At 40.0% G+C, this 16610-nt stretch overlaps 1 protein-coding gene across 4 annotated transcripts in view; it reads left to right on the forward strand.

Moving 5' to 3' along the window:
* Positions 1 to 13961, forward strand: part of APP1 (aminopeptidase P1) — a 46166-nt gene extending 32205 nt beyond the window's left edge. For all 4 annotated transcript variants that reach the window (XM_088942523.1, XM_088942522.1, XM_088942524.1 and 1 more), the window contains 4 exons: positions 9 to 113; positions 224 to 295; positions 10270 to 10394; positions 13471 to 13961. In XM_088942523.1, coding sequence (XP_088798649.1) covers positions 9 to 113; positions 224 to 295; positions 10270 to 10394; positions 13471 to 13632 — 464 coding nt within the window. In that variant the 3' untranslated portion in view covers positions 13633 to 13961. The remainder of the gene's footprint in view (positions 1 to 8; positions 114 to 223; positions 296 to 10269; positions 10395 to 13470) is intronic.
* Positions 13962 to 16610: the final 2649 nt, after the last annotated feature.

A 16610-nucleotide genomic window follows, 5' to 3' on the forward strand; every position in this document is an offset into this window, starting at 1 on the left:
TGTGGCAGGACATGCTCTTGATATTCTTGCTCGTGTTCCATTATGGAAGGATGGTCTTGATTATCGACATGGTACTGGCCATGGCATTGGGTCTTACCTTTACGTTCATGAAGGTATGTAGACTTTTAGCAGTGATTTTAATTTTCTTTGTTAATGTCACCCCTACTTGATGTGCCTGTAGTCTGATGGGTGCTCCTCATTTCATTATGTGTATGTTGTGCAGGACCTCATCTAATTAGTTTCAGACCACAAGCTCGAAATGTGCCATTAAAAGTGTCAATGACTGTAACAGATGGTAGGTACCATTCTTTTCACTATTATAATTCTTTGTTTGTTTGTTTGTTTGTTTGTTTTTTTTGAGAAAAAGGTAAGTTTCATTAATAGAAAAAAAAGTATGGACTTCTGTGGAGAAATCTTGCCTTGAACCAGTGATAGCTGCAGCTTCATGTTTGAATGTATTGGGCCTTACCCTTAGAATGTTATCCCACTAGATAATAATCTCGATGACTTGGAGGGTTTCAGGGAGGCTGCTAGGTGGAGGAAGACTGTTAAATTGGAGGCAAAGGTTTTCTTACTTGAGGAGTTGAGGAATCAAAGATACCCAAGCTTGAAGATACGAGAAGCAAAGAAGGCAACCATTCTGCTGGTTGGGTTAGAAGTGATTCAATGGCTGAAAGACATCGTTCAAGTGGCAAGTTTAAAAGGCAAGCAACCAGTCTGGAAGGAGATGATAACTGATACAGGTAAACGGTACGTAGTTGAGTGTAAGAAAAATGCTAAAGGACCTTTCCTAGTTATTTCTGAGTTCTTTGCACAGGGGAGGAAGCAATTAATTTGTGTTCCTGTGGGGAAAAGGAGTCAGGGGTGGAAAGTAATGGCTGAAGCTTTGGATGATGGATTAAAAAGATTGCAAGTAAATAAGGTAAGGGTATGTGGCGGCTCAGAGGACTCTGGGAAGATGAGGGTTGATCAGATAGCTGATGTACAAAATAGATGCGACTTGCCATCGGTGGCTAGTAAATCCACTTTGCTAGTGAGAAGTCCAGTAAATGATTGGAGAACAAATCCATTTGGGAGAACAAATGGGTTGTGCAAGTGAAAAGTCCAGTAAATGATCGGAGAACATTAGCCAACTTGGTGGCTTCGAAGCTAAAACTGAAGTCCACCTTTGTGCTAACTCCCTTTGATAGTTGCAGGGCATTATTGGATCCCCTTGAAAATTCCCTGGAGTTCAGGGCCTCGCACTTTCAGGAAGGGTTTGGATCTTTCTGTTTTTAAGTGGACCCGTGTCGAACTCAAAATCCTTTTGACATGGTAGATGGGGTGGTAGTGCGTGTTATTGGACTGCCTTTTCATCTGTGGAAGAGTGAAGTAGCAGAGATTATAGCAACCCTATGTGTAGCCCGGTTGGAAGGAGCCTTCTGGGGTGACTTACGTTCAGCAGCCATCTTAATCAGCGGAGTCAAACCAGAGGAAATACCCAGAAGGGTGGAAGTGAGTGCAGATGGACTGAAAGTGCCTGTATGGTTGGCATCCTCCATTGAAGCAAACCTGTGGAGAGAAGCTCGGAGGGAAGGGGATGAGAAGGTAGAAGAGGAAGCTTTACGTGGCAGGTTGGGAGTGGAGGGATCAGAAAGAAACAAAGGTTTCACAAAAAAGGATAGACAGACTCTGGGATACACAAGAGGATTGGAGTTTTTAGAAAGTCAGAGACGTGAAGAACAAAGAAAAAGTTCGGTGATAGGGCAATCCTTTGCTCAGGTGGTAGCTTATGGCGCCAAAATTAGTTGTTCAAATTCTTTCTCGCGGCCACGGGGGCAAGAAGACAGATGTTTGGGTAAGCACTCCATGGGCCTTTAGTCAGGTTTTTTAGATCCTTTGGGCCAGACAAGTTGTGACACAGTAATTGGTCACGTGGGAAGTTTAAACCGAGGAAATGGGCCTTTAATACAAGATCCTCGAGGAGTGGGTCAAAAGAAGGCTTCTGGGCCAAGGTCTATGGACTGTTTGAATGAATCAAAGAAGGCACGTGCATTCATTAAAAGTCACATGACAAGGGATGTCCCTTTGATAGAGGATAGGAACCCTCTATCGTCTTCTTCGTCGAGGTCTCCGTGTCGTTCAATTGAAGGTGCAGCTGTATCGAAGATGAGTTTGTCGCTCCAATGGATCTCAACCAAGAACCGAAAGGACCTTTTGCCGGACAGGAGGAACCCTAGGTGTGTTCACCGGAGTGATTTGGAGAAGCTAGAACTTGACTTCCCCCATGAAGAAGAAGATTGTAGTGACTCTGACACAGAGCTTTCTGGAGATACAGTCAGCCTAGGAAGCTTTGACTTGAGCTTGTCGAGGAGTGTGCTCGAAGAGGAGTTCTTTGGGACGGAGATTCTCTTCTTAGAGGACAGCTCTTCCGACTTGCAATCTGGTAACGTGCTTGTTGACTGTGAAGTATTGGGGTAGAGAACTTCTGAGCTAGATGTAACTGCTCAGACGAATCCTGCTCTGGTAGGGGAATCCGCTTGGAAAGCTCAGATCGGTCAGGATAGTGGCAACGGGGGACAAGACTCTACCAAAAAGACTAGCTCGGGAACGCCAAAACAGGGGCAGCTCTATAAGCCAGCCTCTGATGTAACCTCCAGTCCAAGTTTCTCCTTCCCTTGGCCCTAGTACACAACAAACACAAGCATAGGGGTCCGGAAAAATCCAAACCTCCGAAAAAAGTGGTCAAAACTTGCGCGTTCACCCTTCACACCTCGTCAGTTCAAGTAACCTTGTGATTTCAGTTTTTGGTATTGACCTCTATTCCATGCCTGTGACAGATGCGCCAGCATCCCAGCATCAAGACGTTGTTGCTGAAGCCAGACCTGAACTTGTTGGTGAGTTTGAGAGGAGTGCATTTATTCTCTAGGAGAGACAAAAAGATGAATTGGAGAGAATCTTACAAGAAATTTGTGTGTTATTAGAGGAGTATAGTGCAAAGGAGGAAGCTATGAGCCTCAACAACCTTATAGGATCCTCAGAGAAAAATGAGATTATAGATGCAGGAAAAATAGGGCATGAGAGTTCAATTAGAAGTCCAAACAAGGTGTTTACTGGGAAGTCTGGCCAGGTTATGGAAGAGGGAATAGAAGTGGGGAACTCAAATCAAAGGGGAGGAAAAAGAAAAAGAAATAAGAAGAAAAGGTCGGAGGTAGAGAGGTTAATTTCAGATATTGAGGGTGACATTGAATTTAGTGCCTGAGGGGATAGAAGAAAAGAGGCAAAGTAAGGGGACTTTTGGTGGTAGAACAAAAGTTACTAGGGTTAACTAGCAAGTTTTTGTCATGAAGATTGTCAGCTGGAATGTTAGAGGTCTAGGGAGTGCCAAGAAAAGGAGAGTAATTAAGGATCTGCTAAGGAAAGAGAGGCCTGATATAATCTTGCTACAGGAAACAAAGCTACAAGAAGTCGATAGGAATTGGATTGAAGTGTGTGGAGAGCCGGAGGAGTGAGTTGGTCCTCATTGCTATCGTGGGGAGAATCTGAAGGTTTGGTTACCATATGGCGGGAACCATATAATTTCTTCCACAAACCTTGTATTCCATCTAGAGGTTTTGTCCTCCCACAAACCTTGTATTCCATACAATTTCTCCCACATCTCAATCTCTTTAAAATTCAGAAATGTGGATGATGGTTTTATCTGGGTTCTTACCAATTCGTACGAGCCAAATAACTATAGGGAAAGAAACAAGATGCGGGAGGAATTGTATGGAATACAAGGTTTGTGGGAAGGACCTTGATGTGTGGGTGGGGATTTTAATGTAATCAGATTTTGTAATGAAACCAACAACCCACGTCAGTCTATCACAACTAGCATGTGAAAATTTAATGAGTTCATCAGTACTTGTGAGTAGAGGAGATTCCCTTGTTGCAAACTATGTTCACTTGGTCAAATTTTCGAGAAAACCGTGTCAGCTCTAAGCTGGACGGATTTCTTTTCAATGAGGGGTGGGAGAATCACTGGAGGGATTTAGTGGCTAGATTCCTACCTAGAGTTACTTTTGATCACTACCCTATTAAACTCGGCCAAGAATCCTTTGGAAATGGACCAAGACCCTTTAGGCTTGAAAACATGTGGTTAACTCACCCGGATTTTGTGAATAAGATAAAGGAATGGTGGAATGAAGATTTGAGAGGAGTCAAGTGAAAGGGGGTTAGATTCCACAAGAAATTGAAAAGGCTTAGAGCCAAATTGAAGGAGTGGAACAAGGCCCAATTCAGGAGAGTGGAGGAACAAAAATCCCTCCTAATGACTCAAATTGAAAAGTTAGATGAAAAGGAGAATCAAGATTCCTTGAGTTTGCAAGAAAGAGATATGAGATGGAACTTAGAAAAAAAAAAGAGTTGGAAGATGTCCTCTTGAGAGAAGAAATTTCCTGGAGGCAAAAATCAAGGAATTCTTCCATTCCTTAGCCAATGGGAGGAGGAGGAAGATTTTGTGGGTAAGCTAGAGGTCAGTGGTGAAGAGGTTTCTTTTCAGGATGGGATAGCATGCATTTTTGTGGAGCACTTTAAAGCAATATTTAGGAGTCCCTTGATTACTAGGCAGAATCTGGGAGTTTTGAATGGCAAAGATTGGGAGAGGACTTCAATGTTTGGTTGGAAAGGAGCTTTGAAGAAGAAGAATTAAGGCAAGCAATTTTCTCAATGGATAGGTCAAAGGCATCGGATCTAGATGGGTTCACTATGGCTTTCTATCAGGATTGTTGGGAGGTGATTAAAGATGATGTTATTAAGGTTTTTAAGGAGTTTAAAGATGGTTTTAAGGTTAGTCTAGGAGTCAATGCCACCTTCATCGCCCTAATCCCCAAGAAAGGCGAAGCTCGACACCCAAAGGATTTTAGACCTAATACAAAATCTTGGCAATTGTGCTCTCAAGAAGAATCAAAGTGGTGCCTTCCTCAATTGTTAGTTAGGCTCAAGGAGCTTTCGTACAAGGCAGTCACATAATTGATCAGATACTGATAGCTAATGAATGTGTAGAGGACTTTCGGAGGAGTGGCCGACAAGGGTTTGTATGTAAGCTGGATTTAGAAAAATCCTATGACTTGGTGGATTGGACCTTCCTAGTGGAGGTACTTAGGAATTGTGGTTTTGGAGAGGTGGCGCAAATGGATTTTTGGGTGCATAAGCTCTTTCATTACTTGGTGCTAGTTAATGGCGTTGTAAGGGATTTCTTTCCAGCCTCTAGAGGACTAAGACAAGGAGAAAAATACCAATTACCCACCTCCAATTTGTTGATGATATAATAATCTTTTGTGAAGGGGATGATTTAAGGAGGGTAAGGAACCTTGAAGATTTGATCCTTTTATTTGAAAGTGTTTCCAATTTGAGGATTAATTGGGCCAAAAGTTTGTAGTAGGCATCAATTTGGAGGATAGGATGATTGAGTCTTTAGGGTTTGCACCAAGAGGGGGACCTAAGTAGGACATAGGCCAAGAGGAGATGGGGCAACCTAAGATGCTTTTGGATTCCAGTGTTGGAGAAGTTTGGGAAAAGGTTAGCCTCCTAGAAGAAGAATTGCATCTCCTTGGGCGGTAGAGTTACCTTGATTAGGGCCACTTTAGCCAACTTACCAATTTACTTTCTCTTTGTCTTTAGAATCCCTGTCAGGGAATCCAAGAGGTTAGAGAGACTGATGAGGAATTTTCTTTAGGAACCTGGGGGGGAGAAAAGGGATCACTTAGTAAGTTGGGATTTGGTCTGTAGGAATAAAGAACAGGTTGGTTTGGGCCTAGGAAATGTAGTGTGTAAGAATGCAGCTTTACTGGGCAAATGGCTGTGGAGGTGGGCTCGAGAGGGAGGGTCCTTGTGGCATGAGGTTATAGGTAGTATACATGGTTGCTTGGACAATGGTTGGGATGCTGTCTCATCTCGTCAGGCTACTTTGGCTTCACCATGGAAAGTAATTTCAAAGATCCTCCCCGAATTCCTTTTTTATATAAGGTATGATGTTTGTTCTGGGAATTTAGTAAGGTTCTGGGAAGACATTTGGGTGGGTAACTCAGCCCTAAAGGATCTTTTTCCTTCTCTCTATTCATTTTCCCTGAGGAAAAATGAGATTGTGGCCAGGTGTCTTTCTTTTCCTATCACCCCTGGTTCTTTGAATTGAGATTTAGGGTTTAGAAGAGGTCTAAGGGAGGCAGAATTGACTTGTGTGACAGACCTCTTGTTTCTCTTGGCTAATGTTTGTTTGAACCCCCTTAAGTCAGATGAAAGGATTTGGTTCCCTTTTCCTAAAGGTGCCTTTTCAGTTGCTTCTGTTTTCAAAATCCTTTGCTTGTCCTCTGTCTATGTACCTTTCCTGTTAAGGAAGTTTGGACTAAGCTCATTCCCCCAGAAGTCTCTGTTTGTTGTTGGGAAGTGTTCCTTGGGAAGGTTAATACTTTGGACAAGGCGCAGAAGAAAAGGCCTTACTTGTGCTTGTCCCCAAACTGGTGCTCTTTGCAAATCTAATGGTGAGGACTGTTTCCATCTGTTCTTATCTTGCCCTGTTGCTACAGCTATTTGGGGTTGGATTTTGCCCTCTTTGGTTGCAGGTGGTTGCTGCCAGTGGAAGTCTCTCAGTTGTTTGAACCCTCAGTCCTTGGCAATCAATCAGAAAGAGGAAGATTAACGTGGAGATGCATTAGGGCAGCTTCCCTTTGGACTATTTGGGAGGAAAGGAACACTGTAATCTTCCACAATAAGGAAAGAAGCCTTTCTGAGTTGAAGGATTGCATTTTCTTAAGGGCAATACACTGGTTGAGAACAATGATGGCTAGTACTTCATCTTCAAAACAGAGGTTTCTTGTAGTTTGGGTCCCTCCTCCTGAAGGGTTTGTTAAACTAAACTTTGATGGAAGCAGCCAAGGTAACCCTGGCCCCTCTGGTATAGGAGGAACCTTGAGAGACAAGGACATCAATATCTTAGCAGTATATTCAGTTCCAGTCGGCTTGGGAGATTCTACCAGAGCAGAGCTATTAGCTTCTGTACAGGGGATTCAGCTAGCCAGCCGACTTGGTATTGAAAGGCTGATAATTGAAGGCAATTCCTAGGTTGTTGTGGGATGGTTGCTGGATCCAGATTCGACTGTCTGGGGTTTCAGAGATCTTCTTAAGAAGGTGGCTTGGGTAATTAGGAATATGATAGTGAGGATCCAATGGGTAAGAAGATCGACTAATGAGATGGCTGATTCTATTGCAAAACAAGGGGTTAATAGGGTTTCTCTGTTCTGGGCAGCTTTATGATTGTGTATAATCTCTCTTCTAGTGGTTACTTGTATCTCATGTAGTCCTGATTTGTTCTTAAAGAGTGAGGCTGCACCTCGAGCCTCTCTCTGGGCTTATTTGTAACATATCTTTCTTTGAGTAATGAGTTAAATTTTCAATTAAAAAAAAGTATGGACCTCTGTACAATGAAGTTCTGTACATGCATATCTATTTAGGGCCCTTCAAAATAATCTGCCCTCAAAACAGAAGTAGAAAAAGCATCGTTATTATGCTTTGAGAAGTTTGAAAAGGATTATTCTTGTGATCTCTTCAATCTTTGCACATTTCTGTCTTGGATTTTAATTATTCTGTTGTATCTAGGAGTTGAAATGGGTACATCTATCAAAAAACAAAAAAGATAATAGTTAAAATTGGTCAACATGTGCATGCAGTTTTTCTTTTGTATATACACCTTTTATTCTTTTAGGGCATGCTTTGTTGTAGAGATGCAGGAGTTCCTATGAGTACTCTCTTCCTCATCCTGAACAAAGGGGATGGAGCTTTTTTTTTGTGAAAAAGTAAGGACGTAAGGTAAATTTTATTGATATAAAATACTAGTAAAAAGGGACACCCCGAGGAAAACACCTTAGCAGTGGAAACAGCCCAAACAGAACAAGATTACAAATGCCAAAGGCTCCTAGAATTCATCCTAGCCCCCAACCGAGAAGCCTGAATCCCCTTCGAAGCCGAGACCTAAGAAATCAGCTTTCAAAAAGAAATGGATATCAGGTCCTCCGGTTCCTTATAGATATTTTGGAAGAGCCTTTTGTTCCTTTCTGCCCAAATGGTGCTGATAACTAGGGGTGGCCACGAGCCGAGTGATAAGGATAATGATAAATTAAAATTGTAGAAAATAATATATATAACATTTTTTATTTTTATATATGAGAATAACTAATTATTATAATTCTTGATTTTTTAAATATCAAATAAAAAATATTTTATATATATAATTTTTTTTATTTTTATAAAACATTTTTCTCAAGTCGAGCTTGAGCCTTGTACTACCTTGGAAAGCCGAGCTCGAGCCTCGTGCAATTTGGCTCGGCTCGGCTCAAATCCACCCCTACTGATAACTGCAGTCGGAATGGGCATCCACACTGCTGAAGCAAGCTTTGACAACCCTTGTAACCCCCAGCTCCAGAACATCTCTTTCAGTGAAGCTGGCATAGCCCAAGCAAGACCCAACAAAGAGAGAAAATGATTCCAAATTCTAGCAGAGATAGAGCAGTGCAGAAACAAATGGCTGTTGTCTTCCACTTGATCACACGACACACAACTCTGATCCTGAAGCTGAATCCCTCTCTTAAATAGATGGGCTTTAGTTAAACACCTGTCTAGAGCTGCAGCCCACATCAGTCCAGATTCTGGAAGCAGGCATGTCTTCTGAAAAACTTGCCGTCAGGTTTGTGGCAAAGGACTTGACTGAGAAGAGACCATCTTTGCTTCAAGTCCAGGACCAACTATCTTCTTTGACCAGATTCAGGGGTTGGAGGGATAGCAGCTCAAGTAGATCATCCAGGTTTTTGATTTCCCAATCCTGAAAATTCCTTCTGAAAGGACACCACGCTACTAAATTCCCAATCACCTCAAAACAATCAACAATCACTGCATCTTGGTGATCAGCTAACTGATAATTGTGGGAATAACTCTGATAAAGGAGTGTTTCCACACGAAGGATCTTTCCAAAAGGACAACCTGTCACCCTTCCCTGGATGGGATTTAAACCTCTGCTGAAAATGGGGAGAATGTCCATTATTTTCTATTCCAACTTTAATAAAGAAAAGAAAAGGTGAAAAAAGGATAGAAGAAAGAAAGAGAAGAAGATAGGAAGAGAAAGAGAAGGGAAAGAGAAGAAAAGGAGAAGAAAAGAGGGAAGACTAGCAAGGAGAAATCTAATCCACCTCTCCTTACTGTCAACCCAGGTTGTATTAACATGAAAAGACAATAATGCCCCTATTAACTAATTCTATCAATTCTAACATTTTCCTCCAAACGGAGCAGCCTAAGGAGGGGAGAGAAGAAGTGGTAATCCAGTCTCCTCTATCTGTGTTGTATTTAGTTGCCATTAGCTTCCTCCACCAGTTGTTTCTTTCCAAACCAAATCTCCAGATCCACTTCCCAAGAAGAGCCTTATTGAAAATCCTCATTCGCCTGATGACCAATCCTCCTTTAACTTTCAGAGAGCACACCTTATCCCAATTAACCAAGTGGATTTTCTTCCTGTCCTCCTCCCAACCTTTCCATAAAAGTCCTCTACAGCCTCTCAATTCTTTGGGCCACTTTACTTGGAATTGGAAATAAGGAAAGATAGAATGCAGGCAGATTGGACAGGGGGCTTTTTAAAAGGGGAAGGAGCATTTCATGCCCTTCTCTTATCTGATGAAGAGATGCATGAATATACATTTTGGTTCTAAATGTATTTCTCATCTATTGTTTTTCTGTCAGCCCAACAGTTGTAATTTCTTACCCTAGACTGGACAGAGAGCTACTACTGTGGCCAAACCTCCTATGGTGCATAGATAGGGATAGGGTTTAGGCTATGGTGCATAGATAGGGATAGAATTTTGAGTTTTTAGGCTAGGCAAGAACCTAATAACCAGAAATTTTGGTTATGGTATTTTTTGATAAATGACACAATTTATTAATTAGCCCCTGCTATCTCTCCCCACTACAAATTTTGCATTTGAGCCCAAAATAACTGTTGCTTTATTCACCCTTTTGTTTAGCCAAAATTATCTGACCTTTGGACCCATTGAATTTCCAATTGCATATCCTTTGAAAACTATTTAAAACGTCTGATTTCATTTCTATAACTCCATAAGTGTTTCTATCATGAAAACGAAATCTGGTGCATGAAATGATATTTGCTGGTTCTGCATCAGGTGTATTTTATTCATTGTGGCATGCTTGTCTTTTCAAGAACCAGAAAATAGGTGTGAAATGGTTGATAAACAATTTTTATATTTGGATTTTCAGAACCTGGTTACTATGAAGATGGGAGCTTTGGTATTAGATTGGAGAATGTGCTTATAGTCAAGGAGGCAGACACAAAATTCAATTTTGGGGATAAAGGCTACTTATCATTTGAGCACATAACTTGGGTAAGTTTTAATTTTGTCATTTATTCTCATTATTTTGTATGTAATTATATTCCAGTTCATAATAATAGTGGTTTAATAGGCCTGACTAGAATTGTTTAAATTCACAAAAAGGACAAGTAAAAACACTAAAAAGTAAGTTTCTTCAAAAATTTGAAGAGAACCTTCAATTTTGCTTGGTTGGGGCCAAATGAAAATCCTATTTTGTTTGACATTGTCTTCAATTATTTTCAAGTCTTTGTCATTCAATTTTCTGCATTAAAAGATAACCTTACAAGAAAATTTTGTTATTTTTTGGTGGGTGTGTATGGGAGGTTGAAATTCAAGCAAATAAAAATAGTATCAAAGTAATCAAATATAGGTAACTAATATTTTTTAAGGTTCCTCATGGATGATTGTTTTCTTGGTCTTATTCTTCTGCATTACAAGCATCTTTGTTTCAATGCTTGGAAATTTGCCAGCCAGCAGCTGGTTTTGGACAAGGTTTAAGTCTCTAATCACTGCATTACAAGCAACGTATGATGTCCTGCATGAAACCAAAATAATCTTTTTACAATTTTGTAGTGGGGAGGTTTGAAGCTCCTTTCCCTAGTCAGGCAGTTTGGGGGACTTTGGCTTCCTCCTAAAGTCAAGTTTTTTGTATGGGTGGTGGTTCTGGACAGGTGCTTATCCAAAGAAATGCTGCTGAAAAATGGCTCTTTTTGTCAGATTGGAGGTGCTATTTTTGCAATGAGCAAGTGGAATCATCTGGGCATCTCTTCCTCCACTGCAAGTTTAGTTCTGCAGTTTGGTCTCACTTCTTCAAATCTCTGAATCTAAGTTGGTGTATGCCAGCCTCAGTTAGAGCTCTGTTTGAGGAATGGCAGATTCGGGGGATGTCTAAAAAAGGAAAATTATGCTGGAATTCCATCCCTTTGGCAGTGCTGTGGGCTGTGTGGTCAGAAAGAAACAATAGGATTTTTGAAAAAAAAAATCTTCTTCTGAAGCGGAGGTCATTAACTGGTCAATAGAGGTTTTGAAAAGTTGGATGTCTATATATACTGTTTTTAAAGATAGTTTTTCTGATTATACTTTGAGGATGGCCTTCTTTTGAGGTCCTTTTGTACAACTACTCAATGTACACAGGGCCTATTGTTAATATAATCATACTTTACCTTTTCTCAAAAAAAAAAAACCCAAAGTAATCTTTTCTTGATTCTTGGCCAGCTCATTAATTACTCAAAACATGCTGATTCTAGTCCAGTTCCACATCAGCAACAATGATGTCCAGATGACATCTTAGAATCCTGATGAACTCCAGAAATCAATTTCAGTCATCAACTCTATATTATGATCCCCCTTAGTATTTCATCAATTTCAATCCTGATGCCTAATAATCTGGGGCTCCAACAATCTAGATGCCCAACACCCTTGAGATCAGCAAATGACAAGGGAGACCTTATGCTGACCTCCCAGTGGTTACATATCTTTGGCCAGTTCTTGGCTGGCCTCTAGTGTTGGTGAAGTCACTTTGGTTACCTCCATGAACTTCTCAATACTTTCCCAGTTGTCAGCTTGCCTTGTTACTTATTTATGGAACCACTTTGCCATCCTTTGAAACCTCTCAGTGCATAAAAAATACTTCAGCTTACCATGGTGGCACCATTAGCAATCATTTAGGCACCTATCAGTGACATCCTGAACACATTATGTAGACCTGGTTAAACCTAGCCTTGGATTGCCTTACAGTGTCACTCTGATTCCTCTTTTTGCATCCTCATCCTCAAATTCTCACCCTTGCCTTGGTGCATCGTGATACTTATCTGACTCTTGGCTTGTCTTAGTGTCATTGTCATGCAGTGACATTCTCAGCTCCCTTCATGATCTCTTTCGCATATTACATTCAATTTGAATAAATTTCAATATTAGTCTAGAACTATGAATGAGGACAAAGTGGTTGTTGGTACTGATGCCAAGAAGAGAGAGAGAGACATTGGCTATCATGGTGAACTTTGAGAAATTTTGAGCCCTATTCAGCGTGTTAAAAGTGTGTTCTTGGATACATGTAAATGGTGTTAGTATTCCTTGAGACAACAATGCACTCACCTTTGTGTAGGTTGGCTTTATAGAAATCCTTGACTCTGTGTTATCACTAAGCATGGTCATTGTCCTCTTTGGTTCTCCTTCCTCTCCATCTCTTAGTGTAGTCAGTGTAGTGGTAGTTAAGGGGGTGTTCACCAATATGAATGATCTTATTTTTCAAAATAAAAACAACTGCCACATCAGAAAAAACAATATGACTTTGCTGATGTAATAGTTGTTTTGTTTTAGAAAATCAATAATACAATGTAGAAAGAAACATGCGAGACACTGTAAAAAGCAAATTAAAGGGTTTGTTATGTTCCTAGTTAAGCATTCAAACTCCTTTTCAGGGGGTCTTGGCCATCTGGCTTAGTGTTTTTTTTTTAATGCCGGATCCTTATTTTCTTAATAATGTTCTTTTGCTTTGTTTTTGTATATTCCAATTGTACAGGATCTGTGTACATGGGCTGTTTGTAATTTCTGTCTTCTTTTTCTTTTTTTTAATGAGAGATATTACAGTGCCTGTTGAAAAAATAAAAAAATAAAAAAAATTCTATGATACACAGATACCTGCACATGCTTAGCGTACCAGTATCATGTCTAATAATTATTGGATACAATACTAGATATGTATGGCTGTTTCTAGGTGTATTCTATGGCATTAACACTTTAAACATATAAAATGGTATGTTCTAACAAATTATATTATGAAAATATCTGCACCTGTTAGAAATTTAGGTAAATATGGCAAGACATGAATGTGACATTTGGCCCTGCATTGTTCAAGAAAGAATCAAAGTTGATGAGGTGTTTGCGATGGCTAAACGAGTTTTTTTTTTTCCTTGGTCTAGGAGATATTCTGTTTGGGGTTTGTTAATTAATCAAATGAGTAATCTAGATCACCCTTACTTGTGTGTGTGTTTGTGTGTGTTCTTGTATGCTTTAGATGGGGAAACCCGTTCTATTTTACTCATACTTTTTGAATATTTCTAACAGGAGTGTCTAATATTACCCGCAGGCACCGTATCAGAAGAAGTTGATGGACCTGAGAGTCCTAGCACCTGAGGAGATAGAATGGGTGAATACATACCATGCCAGATGTAGGGAACTGCTGGCGCCATTCTTGGATGAATCCGAGATGGCATGGCTGAAGAAGGCCACCGAACCTATTAGCGTCTAATTGGTATTCTCTTGGAAGCCCTCTTGCAGTGCCATTCATCGCTTGAGCTATTATCATGCAGGGGGAAATACTGGTATTAGGGCCATTTATGAATTTAATTGATATGAAAATCCAATTATGTCCAACTGTCGTGCCTTGGTCCATGGTAATCCAGTTAGTTACAAACTTGATAATATTGAGGAGTTCCTCTCTTTTAACTTCTTAAATTATGGTGAATAAAGGATAATCAAGGGCACGAGGAGCTTGGGATTGTTGAATGGTCCATGACTCCATGACTCCATTTACATTATCTTGTGTACCACTATAAAGCTCTTTGCCTCCTTTGCATCTTTTTGGACAGAGTGATTGAAGTTCCCAATGCATAATAAAATTAAGAAAAAGGGTTACTTACCGGATTTACCGGTGGGACTGTTAATTGGGATGGACATTTACTAAGGTGCTCCACAAAGAATGGATAGTCCCAAGGGTAAATTTAGTATTTTAAATCCCCAAAAGTGCTAACTTGGTTTGAATGGATATCCTCAAGGGTGCGAAGTTAAAACCCCAAAAATTGTGGGGTTTATGGCCTTTAACCATTTGGAAATCAACCCCAGATATCTTCAGGGGTATTTTAGTAATTTTACATCTGAATACCCAGATTGCAATCAGGAAAGGTTTTTAGTACTTATATACCCTGTACATTTGAGAAACTACTTTATATATACCCCGAATTTTCACAATTTACTTTGCCTTATTGACCAGCCCTATATAGCATAAACAATGTCATTGCACCGTTTCAAACCCTTAAAAGTGCACTCTAAAAAAATTAAATACCAAAATTTCCCCTAAAAGTTCAAAACTTGGGCAAACCAAATCATTTAATCTTTCTTCATGGTCGCCAAACCAACCAGAGAGTCAACCCTTTAGTCCTCTCTCTCTCTCTCTCTTACTTTTCAGGAACTTACTTGCAGGATAGTTTGGGGATGATGATGCAGAGAGAGTTCGGTAACCCCCTATTATTTTTTAGGCAGAATCCATTTTGGATTACATGGTAAAAGCTTGGTAAACCCATATCATATGTAATACCAAAAAAGGGTCTTTGAACTCTTCACTCACCGAACCTTGGGAACGAACGGAGTGGAGGCCAGAGAGTTCCTTCTTTTACGACAATTCATTTCTCTCTTCCGAGCACAAAAGTCCCCTGTGCATCAGAGACTGAATACTTCAGGCTTCTCAGTTATCGACTCCATGTGTTAGTTTTGAACAAACAGTTACCGGATCCATATGTTAGCTTCTCAGTTACCGTATACTATAAGCTTTTCGTATTTTATTTGGACAAATTTCTTTTACTATCCTTAAAGAAACTTGTTTTAGTATATATTGTCTTAAAGTACCCTTTCCTATTAACTCTTCTAATTGATTTAATGTTTTATTATATCCAAAATACCCTTTAATTATTGGAAATGCACTTTTCACTTTAACTTGCTCACAAAGAGATCTACTGTTAATTCTCTCCTTCCTCTCAACCACCTCTCGGACCCAAAATCCCCTGTTTGTCCATCTCCTTTCTCAGTCATAAGTTGTTTCTTTCAAGTCATACACTCTATGCACCCCCGATTTGGAGAGAAATGGATTGCACTCGGCTATGGCGCAACTAGTAGCTTCATGGATCACCTCGCACTTCGTCTCATTTTATCCGACAGTAAGATCTGATATATTGCAGAAAGAAAAGGATAAAAAAATATATCAGATAAATGGATGGTGATACGTAAATGAATCCCTATCCAACAAACCGAGAAAACTGAAAATGTAAGCAACCTTCTTTCTCGCGGTGCTCCACTTCTTGACATCTTCTCATTTCCCTGCAAATGGAGCTGTAACCCTAAGTTCTGTCTCTGTAAATTCAGCCATGCCTCCCAAGTTCGACCCCACCCAGGTCGTTGACGTCTACGTCTGCATCACTGGCAGTGAGGTCGGTGCTGCAAGTTCGACCCCACCCATTTTAATGGCACTGTACAACTAGGCTACCCCTATTTTGCCGGTGGAATCCCTTAAAACAGAGTATCACCAATGGCTGGGATTTGGTGCTTCGAGTATTTCAGATCTCAACCTCCCATCTTGCTGGTTATTCTGTCAGGTCCCCCCATTAACCCGATGATCCCCCCACCCACCCCTATGCGGTTGCCAAGCAGCAAGCTACCGAAGGGGTGGGACTCGTTTTGCATTACAGTTGTTATTGGAAGAAAACAAAACTGCCTTGACATCTTTGCTTCGAGGTCACACTCAGGTTTGTTGTTCTAACGAACTTCTTATCTTTTGCTCGTTGTGGGTTCGATTATTTTTTGTTTCTTTATCTTTCCAAAGAGGAGTAGAGGGAAGAAATAATAAAAAAAAAAAAGAAAGGAAGAAAATGACATATTTTAAAAATTTAATGAACAGTTAATGATATTTGTCTTTTACATCATTTAACCTTGGAAAGGCATAAGGTATAAGTTATTTTTAAATAACCTTGGAAATGTCAATAAAGTATATAAGTAATTAACCCTTTTATAATTTAGGGGAATTGCCTAAGGGTAAATTTCTTAAATTACCCTTATGGTTTATTCTAATTGACTAAAAATTGATTAATACTATTATTGTTTATAACAATTGACTAATTCTACCCTTTTTGTTAACATCCACTAATATTCCGTCAAAACCCATAAATACGTGACACTACATGATGTTTAAATTTTTTTAAAACTCAATTCTACCCTTATCCCCTTCCTCTCGACACGACACACCCTTCCTCTTTTGATCTCTATCTCTTCCCTCTATATGCCTTTCACAGTCTCCATCAACACTAAATCACCGGAGATAATTACACCTTATCAATTAAAAAAACAAAAAAAAATAGTGAAGCATCTGTCGATCTTTTCACAATCAAGAACAAAAAAGAATAAAAGAAAATTAAAGCAGAGAACGAGGTAGTGATTCGGCACACCCTTCATCCTCCTTCT

Source organism: Nelumbo lutea, chromosome 5, assembly GCF_056320005.1.
Source record: "Nelumbo lutea isolate HS-2025 chromosome 5, American lotus-T2T, whole genome shotgun sequence".
Taxonomy (NCBI): Eukaryota; Viridiplantae; Streptophyta; class Magnoliopsida; order Proteales; family Nelumbonaceae; genus Nelumbo; species Nelumbo lutea.